The sequence below is a fragment of the Bufo gargarizans genome, chromosome 9, assembly GCF_014858855.1.
Source record: "Bufo gargarizans isolate SCDJY-AF-19 chromosome 9, ASM1485885v1, whole genome shotgun sequence".
Taxonomy (NCBI): domain Eukaryota; kingdom Metazoa; phylum Chordata; class Amphibia; order Anura; family Bufonidae; genus Bufo; species Bufo gargarizans.
In genome coordinates this window covers 10,437,694-10,452,790 of record NC_058088.1, presented here as the reverse complement: position 1 = coordinate 10,452,790, position 15,097 = coordinate 10,437,694, and the positions used below count along the sequence as shown (strand labels likewise).

The window sequence follows — 15,097 nt, the reverse complement described above, 5'->3', positions numbered from 1 at the left end:
CCTTTTGGACCCCTTAATGTCACTATTTACCAATGGTTCTGTAGACTACCTTTTGGGTCCTTCTCTTTCAAAGTGACTTTCCTCATTATAGGAGTTGGTAGTCCTGTAATTTCTTTTTTTTTTCTCATTTTGTTTGTACCATTAAAGCATTACTGCAGTGAAAGAAAATGTTTTTATTTTTTATTTTGCATCAATCTTATTGCTACCAAGAAATACTTCTCTTGCAAGGTTTACTACGAAATAAAGAATCTATCCAGAACAAGTGCGGCAGCCTGACAGCCCTAAACTCCATTCTGTGCTGACCCCCAACTTGCCTATATTCCTAAAGTTCACAAAATCACAGCTGTTAAAATAAATCCATTGGGTATTCTATAGGAGATAAAGGAAGAGTTGATCTCTTTTGAACTCTACAGAGACTTAAGAGGATGGGAATTTTTTTCTTTAATTATTTGTTTTTATTTGTCTGTTAATTCTGTGCATGACCTATAGCCATTTTTTTGGGTGCGGCCGGTATACTTCTCTACTCTGCCAATATAACAAATAATAATCTTGAACCAGGAGGTGGAGGTCCGAGTGGAGGAGAAGGTGGACATGGCGGTGTAGGTGGAAGAGGCGGAGAAGGTAGCCAACATTTTTTTGTTTTTTTTTGAGGCTCCAAAACATTGAGAAATGGCAGAACGCACAAACTGTGCTGGAGTCTAACAATGGCTGTATGCGGCCGGTATTCTTCTGTATTCAGCACAAGGTACGGACAAGTCCCGTGGGATCCATGCCTGGTTCATTTTAATGAACGTGAGCTTGTCCATGTTGGTTGTGGACAGGCGGATGAGCCTGTCAGTGATCATCCCCCCTGCCGTGCTAAACACACATTCGGACAATATATTTGCTGCAGGGCAGGCCAGCACCTCCAAGGCGTAAAGGGCAAGCTCAGGCCATGTGCCCAATTTGGAGACCCATATGTTAAATGGGGCAGACCCGTCATTTAGTACGTGTAGACGCGTGGACATGTACTGTTCCACCATGTTGCTGAAACGCTGCCTCCTGCTAAGACGGTCCATATCAGCTGGTGGTGCTGTATATTGTGGCGTGCTGACAAAGCTTTTCCACATTTCGGCCATGCTGACCCTCCCTTCTGAGGTGCTGGCGGTGCCCCTGCTGAGTTGGCGACTTCCCCCTTCTCCGCCTCATGCTTCCACTGAGCCCCCGCTCAGGTGGGAATGCCACCAGCAGCGTGCGCTTGTACTCACGCATCTTCCGATCACGTTCCAGTGACGGAAGTAAGGACGGTACGTTATCCTTATAGCGGGGATCCAGCAGGGTGGCCACACAGTAATCAACACTGGTAACAATGAGGGCAACTCGGAATTAATTGCGCAGACACTGCAGCATGTAGTCGCTCATGTCTGCCAGGCTGCCCAGAGCCAACGACAAGCTGTCCTCTGTGGGAGGTGTATCGTCTGTGTCCTCTGTAACCCCCCCAGCCACGCACCACTGATGCCCATGAGCTGATTTGGGTACCACCCTGCTGTGAACACGGATCCTCCTCCTCCTGATCGTCCTCGGTATCCTCCAAAACTGTGCCCTGGCTGGATAGTTGTGTACCTGGCCGCTGTTGGTGCAGGAACCCACTCTTCGAGCCACGTGTAGGACGACTGGCCTGATAACCATGGGAATGATCCCTGTTCCTCTTCCTGTGCCACATCCTCATCTAACAGGGCCTGAAGCCTTTTTTTCAAGGAGGCATTAAAGTGGGATAGTAACTCTGAGGATGTCGTGGTCGGCGCTGGCCATGTTGGTGGAGTACTCGAAACAGCGCAACACGGCACACACATCCCACATGGAGGCCCACTCGTTGGTGATGAAGTGATGGTGTTCTGCAGAGCGACTCACCCGTGCGTGCTGCAGCTGAAACTTCACTATCGCCTGCTGCTGCTCGCACAGTCTCTCCAGCATGTGCAAGGTGGAGTTTCACCTTTTGGGTACATCGCATATGAGGTAGGAAGGCAGAAGCTACGCTGCAGCGCAGACAGGCGAAAAGTGTGCACAGAGATCCTGCACTTTCTGCAGCAGTCCCAGAGCTACTACAAGATTTTGCCTGTTATCGCACACCAACAGGCCGGACTTGAGGCTCAGCGGCACCAACTACTCATCGGTCTGTTCTTCCATGCCCGTCCACAGCTCCTGTGCGGTGTGGGGTTTTTCCCCCAAACATCATGAGTTTCAGAACAGCCTGCTGTTGTTTCCCCCTGGCTGTACTGAAGTTGGTGGAGCAGGTGTTACGCTGACCGGATAAGGAGGCAGTAGAGAAGGAGGAGGAATCAGTGTAGGAGGCAACAGGAGGCACCGAGAAATGTCCAGCAATCCTCGGTGGCTGTAGGACATGCGCCAAACCGCTTTCTGACTCAGGCCCAGCCGCAGCTACATTTACCCAGTGCGCAGTTAGGGAGATATAATGTGCCTGGCCGTGCTTACTGGTCCATGTATCAGTGGTTATGTGGACCATGCCACTGATGGTGTTGCGCAGCGCACACCTGATTTTATCCGTCACTTGTTCGTGCAGGGCTTGGATGGCCCGCCTAGAAAAGTAGTGGTGGTTGGGAATCACGTACTGCGGGACAGTCACTGTTATTAAGTTTTTAAAAATGTCCGTCCGTCTACAAGACGGAATGGCAGCATTTCAAAGGACAGGAAATTTGAATGCTGTCATTCAGAGCTAGGGATCGTGGGTGGGTAGGGGGGTACTTCCTCTTTCTCTCAAGTGTTTGAGGGATGGACAGCTGAACACTTCCATGAGACAGTGTGGAGATGCTTGGTGACACTGGTGGTGGTGTTGCTGTCACATCCTCTCTTTGCGGGGTCTCTCCAAGTGGGAGGAAGAGGCTGAGAACACATCAGAAGAGGAAGCAGGAGGAGCCTCAGATCTTTTGTGGTTCTTCAGATGTCTATTCCACTGCAGCTTGTTCTTTGCACTTAGATGCCTGGTCATGCAGGTGGTGCTCAGGTTTAGAACATTTATGCCTCGCTTCAGACTCTGACTGCACAGCGTGCAAGCCACTCGTGTCTTGCCATCAGCACATTGTCTGAAGAACTGCCACGCTAGGGAACACCTTTGAGTTGGCTTTGGTGTGCACTGTCCCTCAGCACGGTGGGCAGTAGCAGGCGTACTGGCTAGGGGGTGGCTGCTGTAGTTTTTCACCCTACTCCCACTTGCTGTGCGGTTGGTGCTGCGTGACCACCAAACTGTACACGTCACTCGGATGACCTGGATTCCATGTGAGGTCTAGGACCTCATCATCCTCCACATTATCTTCCACCCACTCCTCACCCCTGCCCTCCTTGTCAGTTTTTACACTGCATAAAGCTGCAGCAATTGACACTGTGTTTTGTCATCATTATCAGAGACGTGCTGCGGTGGTCAGCAGTGGACCGGGTGGAAGACAATGTGAAGGAACTGGAGGCACTGTCAGCCATCCAATCTACTACCCGCTCTACTTGTTTTGACCTCACCATTTGTAGAGCGGCATTTGGGCCTACAAAATGACGCAGAATGTCCTGTTGCCTGGGTGCACCAGAGGAAGGTGTTTCATTTGGGCACATAGCTGGCACAGATCGACAACGTCCTCTCCCTGCAGCAGTAGCTCCTCCACGAACACCAGCAGCACCATGGCCACCTCCCTTATTTTGATGCTCTCCTCATTGTATTTCTGTGTCAAGGGTGCAAATGAGTTGTCTCTCAAACCAAAAAGTGGCTATAGGTCACAGACGGAATTAACAGACTGATTAACTATTCTATTACAGTAAGATGCATGCAAAGGCTGCGTTTTGAACCCCAAAAAATGGCTTTAGGTCACCAACAGAATTAACAGCCCGATTAAGTATTGCATTTCTGTGTCACTGGTGCAAAGGAGGTGTACTGCACCGATCAAAAATGCCTACGGGCCACCCACAGACTGAACAGCTACATTAAAAGCCTAACACTGTCCCTCAGTGCAGCAGCGTCCTGTCCCTACTAGTCAGAACAAAATGGTGGCACAACTCGTGATCCGGCATTTATGCATGCAGGATAACGTGCTGTGCCGGCCAATCACAGCCATGCCAATACTAGGTGCCCACAGCTTAAACGCTTGTTGATTGGCTGCCCTGCAGCCTTTCAACAAACTTTATTTAAAATCCAGACATGGACTTTCGCACCAATGGCTGTGTTTGGGTGCAAACTTGAACATTGCAGTCCAGGTTCGCTCATCCCTAGTCCCCACCCATCCCCTGGTTGAACTTGATTATGATATATATATATATATATATATATATATATATATACATACATACATATACACACACACACATACATACATACATACATACTGGGCACTTGCCTCTACAGTCACTATTTACTTTGCTTTCTATAAGTGAATACCTTGTTTTTCGCCCTATAAGACGCACTTTTTCCCCCCCCAAAAGTGTGGGAAAAATAGCAGTGCGTCTTATGGGGCGAATGCTGCTGATTTTGCCGTATATTCAATGACACACCCGCCGCGATGCCGCGCGGCAGGTGTATCAGCTGTGAAGGAGGAGGGGCTGGGGGCCGGCATCTGCATTTATAATGACAGCGGGGCCCGTGCAGTGACTGTATTCTACTACACAGGCCCCGCTCACTGTATAATCGTATCTGTATTCTGTAATAGTTAATTGTGTATATACCGGTAATCGCATAATCAGCGCTACTTACAACTGCAAGCGCTCGGTAGGTAGCAGAGAGGAGGCAGGCCGGGAGGACGGGCGGGCGGCGCGTCACTCACTACGTTACGCGCCTGCGCCGCCCACTTTATGAATGAAGCAGGCAGCGTAGGCGCATAACGTGGCGACTCACGCTGCCAGCGCCCTTCCTCCCGGCCTGCCTCCTCTCTGCTACCTACCGAGCACTTGTAGTTGTAAGTAGCGCTGATTATGTGATTACCGGTATATACATAATTAACAATTACAGAATACAGATACGATTATACAGTGAGCAGGGCCCGTGTAGTAGAATACAGTCACTGCACGGGCCCCGCTGTCATTATAAAAGCAGATGCGACCCCCACCCCTTGTATTGAGGGTCATTCACTACAGGGACACTGTTATGGAGGGGATCTGTGGATGACACATAGCATAAGATGCTATATATGTGTCATACACAGATCCCCCCCATAACAGTGTCATACACAGATCCCCATAACAGTGCCATCCAGAGACCCCAATAAGAGCCACCCACAGATCCCCCATAACAGTGCGTCACCCACAGATCCCCCATAACAGTACGCCATCCACAGACCACAATTAGTTCAAAACCCACCAAAAGCACACCTTTTGGTTCCAAATATTTTTTTTCTTATTTTCCTCCTCAAAAACCTATGCGTCTTATAGGGCGAAAAATACGGTAATATCATGACAATACTATGTGTACCATATGGTGTATAAATAATACAGCGTCCGTGTAATCAAATGTCAGTACATACATGCACGTATTTAGCGCACACATGCACACCCACAATTTACATTCATTGTATACATGTGCACATACAGATGTAGCAGGGTTAACAGTCACAGTCATAACGCGTTAACTAGATGTGATAACTCACCAAGTGTGTGTGTGTTAACTCTGCTACATCTGTACACACACTATAAGGCACTCATACAAACACACTTACTATCTACGCACGGAAGCCAAATTGCTGCATTGGGGTTGTGACAACTACGCTATGTCTGGCATTATACCTTCTCCTCCTGTGCAGCCGTGGCATCAGTCGATTTTAATTTGTGTCAAAAGGTATAATTAGAATATTTGAATGTTTTCCCAGAAATCACAGGCACTGTACGATCAGAAGTTTTCAATTTTGGGCAGTGCTCTTGACCTTTAGTTAGCGAGTGCTGAGGTGGGGCCTAATGTTGCGACACCCTGTATTACACTATTAGGCATATTGACTTATAGGGTGTAGAGGCATCAGAAATGTGATTGCCGACAGTCTATTTTCATTGTTTAAAGAGTTTATCCGCCACTTCCGGGATCACATGCCGTACATTTGTAGTGCCCTGGAGCAGGGATTACTTTGACATTTGCGTATATACCCTAGGCAAAGTTAAAACTTCTTACTTTATTTATCTTGAAATGGTTAACTTATACTGTTTATTACTGCAATATATATATAGCTCTTGTTCATTAATCGCTGTATTTACATGGCTCTGTGGAAAGGGTTAATGAATACTGAGACACTGTTAGGACTTTGAGACGCTGGTAATTTTCCACAGCTGCCATAGGGTTTAAAGAAGAGCATGTTTGGGAGGGAAAACCCCAGACTTGTTTACCACCAAAAGCAGACAGTCTGATCTTTTAAATGTCTAGTTTTAGCTGTGTTATATCTGGAAACTTGTTTTTGTCAGGAAAACCCGCTCTGTCATTGACATTGAGTATCATTGAAGCTCTAATGTAAGTCTATACCAGACAGGAGCTGAGACAATGTAGCTGTTTGTCCTGAGTTTCTCCCCTACACTAGAAGTTTATATGAGAGAGTGAGTGAGTGAGTACAGCTAGCTCATGCCTTTCCTTAGCAAGCCCTTCTTCTGCCAGGTAGAAGACTCTTCCAGTCTACCGAGTAACCAGAAGAAGCTGAGATGGGGATACGCTGCCACAGACCCTGAATCACCAGCCTTGGACCATGGTACCAGCCTTCTGAAGAGAAAAAAAAAAGAGAGAGGGACAGCTAGCTCAGGCTTTTCCTCAGCTCAAACCCTTTTTCTACCAGGGCGCAGACTGGAGAAGCCAGCCCAATGCCTCGCCTGTATTGTTTTGTACCTGAATTCCACCAATAAAAAAAGCGCACTGGTTTACTGCAGACCCAGACTCTCTGGACTTCTCCCATTGGGGTGCACCACGCCTTACCATCCCTTCCGGATAGCAGCCACACGTACTGACACCTCGATGGTGTTCCCCGGGGGGACCCAGCATAGCGTTGGGGGGCCACCCCAAATTTGGCAAATGATCCCAGTCTAGGATTACAACCTGCTGCACATGCACAAGTCTGAATCTCTCACTAGCACTTTAGCGAGAGATTCAGTCACAAGCATGGAATGAAGGTTTTCATTCCAAGCTGGGATCATGTGCCAAATATTCAGCATGTGAGCCCAGAAGTTGCGGCTACTTCTCGGATAACCCCTTAAAGGCCTAAGGCCCCTTGCAGATGAGCGTGTGTCACGCTGCGAGTCCACAGAGCAGCTCACGACCTGATCTCCGAGCACCAACTTGATTTATGATGCTATGTAATCCTCACAGTTCTGGAATATATTAGATGACACTGACATAATGCTGCCAGTATTATCCAATACATTCCAGAACTGTAAGGGCTACATGGCATCAATCAATATAATGCTATGTGACCCCGTCAGTGCTGGGGAGGTCAGGCCAGGAGCTGCGCTGCGGACTCACAGCGTGACAAACGTCTGCAAGGGGCCTAATACACACGCTAGTGTCGGTCAAACTACGGATTTGCAAACATGGACACCTACCATGTGCATTCCACACTCCTATAATTAGAAATGACTATTCGTTTCCACAATATGGACAAGAATAAGACATTTTCTATCATTTGCAGAACAGGCGCGTCTTTTTTTTTGTGGACCTATAGAAGGGAATGGGTCCATGTGCACTCCGCAAAAAAAGCTGATCTGACACAGATACAAAGTATAATTGTGCGCATTATGCCTGACATGTTATCGAATATGTCTGCAAGTTGACATGTGAGCTCATTGGGGAGGAAGGGGTTTTACTGCGATTTAGGGTGTGTAAATTATGCTCCAATGTAGGGTCTGTACCTTTGAAAAATGTGCCAAGTAGTGCAGATGCCATAGGATGGCAGTTTGGGGCATGCAATGCAGTTGTACTATGCGGTCAGTAGGAAGGGCGACTTCTAGCAGCTAGAGTCCGTAAGTGTGACAGCACTAGGTGGGGGAGCTGTGAAATGGCACTGCAATAAGGGGGTTGTCTCCTGACAAAAGAGGGCGATGTACGAATGTGGCTGCCATGACAGGAGGTTCACATGTGACGGTCTGGTTCCAGCTTGTATGTGGTGTCCATAACACAGTACTGGACTGGGAGTTGACTAGTCCAGTGTTTCCCAACCAGTGTGCCTCCAAAGGCTGTCCAAGCATGCTGGGAGTTGTAGTTTTGCAACAGCTGGAGGCACACTGGTTGGGAAATACTGGACTAGTAGGCCTTTAGTGAAGAGTGAATGTGTCAGCAGAAGCATCACCCAGAAGAGAAGAAGTGCAGAAGACTGGGCAAGCACATAGGACTAAGCAGTACATGAGTTATTAGCCCTCTATTAGTCTATGCAGCCAGTCCTGTTGACCATATGGAGACACCCAACACTAGCCCTCCCATGGCCAGTTAACTAGGGCTAGCCATACACAACATATTGGTCGGTTTAACATCCACAGACAGCAACCCCACCAACAGGAAGAGGGAAGAAAATCATTGGCTGGAAGCAGCTTAGATCCATCCAGAACAAAAGTATTGGGCATGTTGAAATCCAGCAGCCCATCCTCATCTCCGCCAAAGTATACTGTCAAGTAAGTCAGGAGGCCCCCCCCCCATTAGATGGTCTCGACAAGATGCATCAATTTTGCAACAACCATCTTATGTCTGTGGAGTGTCCAGATTCTTTGATGGCAGATCTTGGGGAAAGAAGGATCAGTCAGTTGGGTTACAACATGCCCTATCCTTGTGTGCTAAACTTTGGCAAAGGGTATTTGGCAGGAGCTCATTCTCTCTACCCAGAGATGACATACCTGCTCAGCCAAGCTTTGAATGCATGTGTATGGAGGTGGGGAGAAATAGCAGTCAGCCAAACAAGCATATCGACAGCCAATTTGTGGCTAAAGATTGCTGGAATATGGCTGATGGCAAATACCCTGATCAAGTTAATTATGGCTATAATTGCAGTCTCCATAAAGTGGATTGTCAGATTGCATTGCTGTGACAAATTTTTTATATATTTTTTGCTGTAAACTTACTCCCATTGAGAGGACCACCCAAAGTCATTGGCCTCATGCACAGAAACAACCTATGGTTCAGCGTCACCTGTGTGCTTCTATACGAATCTGGATGCATATTTAAAAGGAGTTCTCCGGGAAGGATTTAAAATGGCCGCCAACAACCTTGTGGGCAGGACTGGTTGTCTTCACTTGCAGAGCTGCCTAGGGGGTGGGGGAATGGTTGAAGCGATGGGGCCTCACTACACTGCTGTACAATAGGTGGTAATTGTGTGATCTTGCCTAGCTGGAGATTGCAGCGCTCGTCTATATCCGGAAGGCTCAGAGATAGATGCGTGGGGGGGGAGAAGAGAGTAAGAAGTGGATGCAGCATCTAGTTTCTAAATAAATTGTCAGACAAACACAATAGGAACATTATATATAAATATATATTGCATTGAAAAGTGGAAGACATTCAAGAAATTTGTATTGATAGGCATCATGTGGGGAGCGCAAGAATCACTTTTTCGCATGGATACAAGTACACAGCACAAGGTCTCATTAGTGCACTCAAACACAAGACACCAACCCAATACATATGGGCTTAGAAAAGTTTGGCAAGTACCAAAGACAAGATGGCAGCAATTCCAGTGAGTACAGAGACTTTGGGGGCAGTTGCTGAATTGCATAGGTCAGTAAAACAACAGGAACGTGTAGTTGTCACTGTCACACCCAGATAAGAGACAGATGACTCAGTCAAGCACTCTGTAGGGTATACACATGCTTTCTTCTTCATGCCAATGTAGCCTGCAAGAAACCAAAAATCAAATTAAAAAAGACTACAGTATGTGGGTACAGAACCCATTTCAAATAACTTGTTAGGGAATTTGGGGATAGTAGAGGGACCCCAGAAATAGACTGGACTCTGCACCCTGAAGGAACCAGACTTTCCTGCATTACACATGAAGAACATTGAGGACAATGATGCTTCACTTCAAACCATCCGCCTTGGGGGTGAATAGACCATTTACCCCCTGAATAATTTAGTTGTTACGCATAGGGCAAGGTCAGGACAGTAGGAGCTTCAGTGTACGTTTTCAACTCAAGATGAAGAAAACAGAGTTGAAGATCAACACAACATTCATTAGCAAGCCACCAAGTTCTTGCTAGAGATTTAGACCAAATAAAAGCAAATTCTGATAGACCAAAGACATCAAGTGTCTGCGCTATACAAAATGTAATAAATACGTAATGAAAGTGCTTCCACTTGTTTATCTTCAAGGTCACACACTTGGACCCCTTCATTGAGGATTTACCTGCTTTGGCAGTATCCGTCCCGCAGATTTGTAGCACGCCGCATGATAACTTGGAGGGAATTAAGCAGGTTCCATAATCACAGGAATAACAGTCAAGGGTATGGCCTAGAACAAAGGGCAAAAAGACTCGAGTTATTGCAATGCAAGTGTTGAATGTTCTGGACATCATGTCCAAGAAAGTTACTTTCTATATTTATGGTCTGACGAGACGTGTGGCCCCTTCACGACAGATGGGCACTATCTTTATTCCATTTACCGCTAGTGGTGAGAACCTGGAGAGGGTATATCTTGCTTCCATCATACCTTAGGTCCCAGTGGAAAAAAAAAAAAAAAAAAAAAAAAATTGTAATGGGAAATACCAGGTACCATTTGTAATACTTATCTCATCACATGTGACACAAGAGCCTTTGACTCCCACCAGCACCAGGGCTTAGGTTAGACTGCTGCTTCTGCACCATCTATAGCTTTTCCCCTGGGTGAGAGCCAGTACCATTTCATTTTGTGGTTTTATGCATCCCCACAGTTGAATGAGCCAAATAATGCCAGCACCATGGAAGGTAAATTAACATAACTGGTCATTTTTTCTAAATACCACCAGTGTTTTAGTCATTGACATCTTTATCTGGCTATACACTTTAGATATAGATTGGCCAAAGCTTTCCAATTACCCAACGTGTAATGCAAGCTTTCGGCTGAGCATATGTATTGATTTGAGGGGTGGGGAGAGAAGGAGTCACTGACGGCTGGCAGCTAATCTCATCTTCAGATATCAGCCATCGGGGAAAGAATCATAAGGCTACCATACACTTCAGATGGTCAGTCAAATCCACCGAAATTGGCCAGTGCACATCTAATGTATATGGTTAGCTAAAGTCTTCTTCACATTGTCATAATGTGGCTGCATTTTAGCATAAATTATTATGGCTACAAGACCTGGACCACCCGAGGGGTCACCAAGCTTAGATCACTATAGGGTTCCATCATGATGCACATTTCTTTGAACTGCAGTGTCTGGGTCTTGTGGCCATACTGTAGACAGTAAATATTGGCTTTCTAGAGGAGGGGTAGAAAAAAAAAAAAAAAAAAACGACTCCATGTCCGTGAATAAATAAAGAACATGTCCTATTCTTGTCCACATTACGGACACAGATAGGACTGTTCCATTAGCGGCCAGCTGTTCTGTTCCGCAGAATGCACACGGCCAGGATACAAGTTTTGCAGATCAGCAATTTGAGGACCGCAAAACATCCAATGGTCGTGTACATGAGCCCTTATTCACACAGGCAGTGTTCGGTCAGTAACGTCGAGCCAAAACTAGGCACGGCTCCAAACAAAGGACAGGTGCAGATATTCCTTACCCGATCTGTGTGTAGGCGCCACTCCTAGTTTTAGCTCGTAATCACTGACGTATGAACGAGGCATTAGGCTGGGCTTACACATGCAGGCTGATCTTTCTGCTACCTACTTACTGGAATGTTAACCCCTTAGTACCCTAACACCAGACAAGTTGGTGGTTTGGCCTCTTTCACATTTCCGCTTTTTCACAGACGTGTGCAGTCCTCATTTTCCATGGACAGAACATGTACCCATTGATTTAAATGTCTGTTCACACACACCAGTAATTTTTTTTACTGACCATGGGTCAGAGAAAAAAAAAAAAAAAACCCAATCATAGAGACATAGGCCGCTTTCAGACAAATGCGTGTCACACTCCGGACGCGCAGTGCAACACCCTCCCCTGCCGGACTCGCATAGCATTATACGGATTTATGATGCTGTGTAACCCTTACAATTCTCGAATGGTATTGCATAACAGTGACAGCATTAGGTCAGCGTCATCTAATACATTCCAGAACTGTAAGGGCTGTTTCACACGAGCGGATGCCGTGCGTGACATCCGCTCCGTGAATGACAGCCAAGACCCGATGCAGACTGCAGAAGCATGGAACATTAACATGACTGATAATGCTCCGTGCCTCTCTGTGACCTCTTTACTACGAAATCACAGTGACAACATCTCACTGTGATTTCGTAGTAAAGAGATCATAGAGGGGCATGGAGCATGCTGTCCGCATCGGGTCTTGGCGGTCATTCACACAGCGGATGTCACGCTCGGCATCCGCTCGTGTGAAACAGCCCCATGGAAAACAAAAAAAAAATATATATAATAATAAATCAGTATAATGCTATGCAACCCCAGCAGTGCTGGGAGGTCAGGACCGGAGCTGCACTACGAGTCCAGAGTGTCACACTCGCTCCTCTGAATGCATCCATATGCTATTTTGCGGACCAAACATGCCTATTGAAGATTGAAAAAAAATCCCCCCCCCCCCACCTAAATGAACATGACCCAAATATTTATTTTTATTGAGTCCACTTTTATTTATAGTCCTAAAGACTCCCAGAGAGATGTTGAAGCCACCACCAACGAGCACACTCCCGTGGAACCCACCAACAATAGCGCCAGCTGGCATGTCGCAGGATCTATTTCAATAGCAGCTGAAATTCCTGGCATTCCTGCCCCAGCACCCACTTAGAATTACAACATCAAGGCTGTGGGCATCTGACATCAACTTCAATGTCGTTTGATGATCGCATGGTCTTTGTAGGACCCCAGATATTGTCTCGATTACACAATCAGGACTGCACAACAGAAACCATTTAGAACATTCATGATGGACTATATAAGGGATGGAGATTTCTTGGCTTCCATCTAAAGTTCATGTTATAATACAAAATACTATAAAATAAACCCACCCATTACATGCACAGGACAACCCCCCCCGCACCTGAAAAGACCTACACAAATACATAGAGGGTAACAGTACCTATGTGGCAGCTCAGCAGGAGGAGGCTGGCAATTAGGAATCCTTTCACCTCCATGTCTTCTCAAGCTCTGTGTCTCTCCTTCTGCAGCCCTTGTCTCCTCGTCTCGCTTAAATAGAGACCCCTCCCTATGCTGCAGGCTAGAAGGAGGATGGGGGTGATGGGCGATGGAGCAATGCTCTGCCACTTGGAGGAAACTGAGAATGCTGTGTTTCGATTCCTGGTTAGGTACGTTCATATTTGTGTGTTGCACAACGTGGCCGTTGCTTCGTGCACTTTATACGCATATAATGATAATTGCAAAAAATTCCTGCAGTAATTAATATTGGTGCTTATTAGAGATGAGCAAATTTCACGTTGTGAAATTCGTTCACGCTTCGTTTGGTGGTAATAGCAGAATTGGGTTATGGATTCCGTTACCATGGACCATAACGCAAATCTATGACGGAATGCCTTTAGAGGCGTTCCGTTATTCATTCCGTCCTAATAGAAGCCTATGGGCTGCAAAACCGATCCGTCCCGTTTCCGTTATGCAGGAGAGGATCCGTTTTGCAGCCCATAGACTTCTTTTATGACGGAATGAATAACGGAATGCCTCTAAAGGCATTCCGTCATAGATTTGCGTTATGGTCCGTGGTAACGGAATCCATAACCCAATTCACCTTTTTACCACCAAACGAAGCGTGAACAAATTTCAAAATATGAAATTCGCTCATCTCTAGTGCTTACCTCAAAAATCCCACCGAGGACCCTCCCCGAATCTCCTACGATCACAGAGAGCCAATTGCATGCCAGGTCACGGCGAAGTTACGAAAAATTAGATTCAGCAAATTTCACAAAGAAATTCGTCACAAAGCGCAGTCCTTTGCATGCAGCAGGCGCGATGATGGGGAACGACAATCACACCTCCCCCCGTCATTGAACCCTTTAAATGCTGCATTGATCGCGGCATCTGTTGCTACAATTGAGGCTTTCAGGGGTTAATCAGGTTAAGGCTTGTTGCACACGAACGTGTGCGCCCTGTGGCCGTATTGCGGACAGCATTTGCGGATCCGCAATACACAGGCACCGTTCCGTGTGCATTCCGCATCACGGATGCGGACCCATTCACTTCAATGGGTCCGCAAATCCAGAGATGCGGGATGGTGCGGAACGGAAGCACAGAATGGAGTGCTTCCGTGGGGTTTCGTCCGGTACTTCCATTCCGCAAAAAGATAGAACATGTCCTATCTTTAAAGTGAATGGGTCTGCGATCCGCTGCGGCTGCCCCGCGGTGGGTGTTCGTGCATTGCGGACCGCAATTTGCGGGCCACAGCACGGCCACGTGGCGCACATGTAAGAAAAAAACAAAAACAAAGAAAAAAATACTCACCTTATCTATTTGCTTGCGGAGAGGCCATCGCGGTCATCTTGATCTCACGCAGTGACATGATGACGTTATCAAGTCATCATGCTGGCCGGGTGCAGTGATGTTATCACTGATGACGTCACCAGGCCCGGCCAGTGTGCTGGCGTGGTGATGTCACACGTCTCCCCGCGCAATATCTCCAATCAAGATGGTCGCTATGGCCTCTCTGCGAGTAAATGGATGAGGTATGGGGGGTTTTTACAGCCATTTTAGGAAAAATAGATTCATTACTAATGTTGAGCGAACTTGTGGTTTCAAGTTCAGCGTACAAGGTTCAGGTTATCAAAGAATTCCGCTACCACCAGTGTCGGACTGGGATACCTAGGGCCCACCAGTTTAACTGATTCTGGGGGCCCACCTTAGGGCTCCTGCACAAAAACAATTTTTTTTTCCGTGTCCGTACCATTTTTTTTGTGGCCTCTTTGTGAAACCATTCACTTTAATGGGGCCGCAAAAAACGGAAATGACTCTGTGTGCATTCCGTGTCTGGATGTCCGCATGGCCATTACGCAAAATGATAGAACGTGTCCTATTATTGTCGGCATTA

The 15,097-nt window shown here is 46.7% G+C and overlaps 1 protein-coding gene across 1 annotated transcript; it reads right to left on the bottom strand.

The window, feature by feature from the left end:
- Positions 1 to 9,431: 9,431 nt before the first annotated feature.
- SPACA4 (sperm acrosome associated 4) lies at positions 9,432 to 13,309 on the bottom strand. The gene is made up of 3 exons (XM_044268421.1): positions 13,145 to 13,309; positions 10,317 to 10,421; positions 9,432 to 9,807 (listed from the first exon to the last, which is right to left on the bottom strand). Exons 1-3 carry the CDS (start codon positions 13,197 to 13,199, stop codon positions 9,605 to 9,607), a joined length of 363 nt encoding a protein of 120 aa, XP_044124356.1. The 5' UTR covers positions 13,200 to 13,309; the 3' UTR covers positions 9,432 to 9,604.
- Positions 13,310 to 15,097: the final 1,788 nt, after the last annotated feature.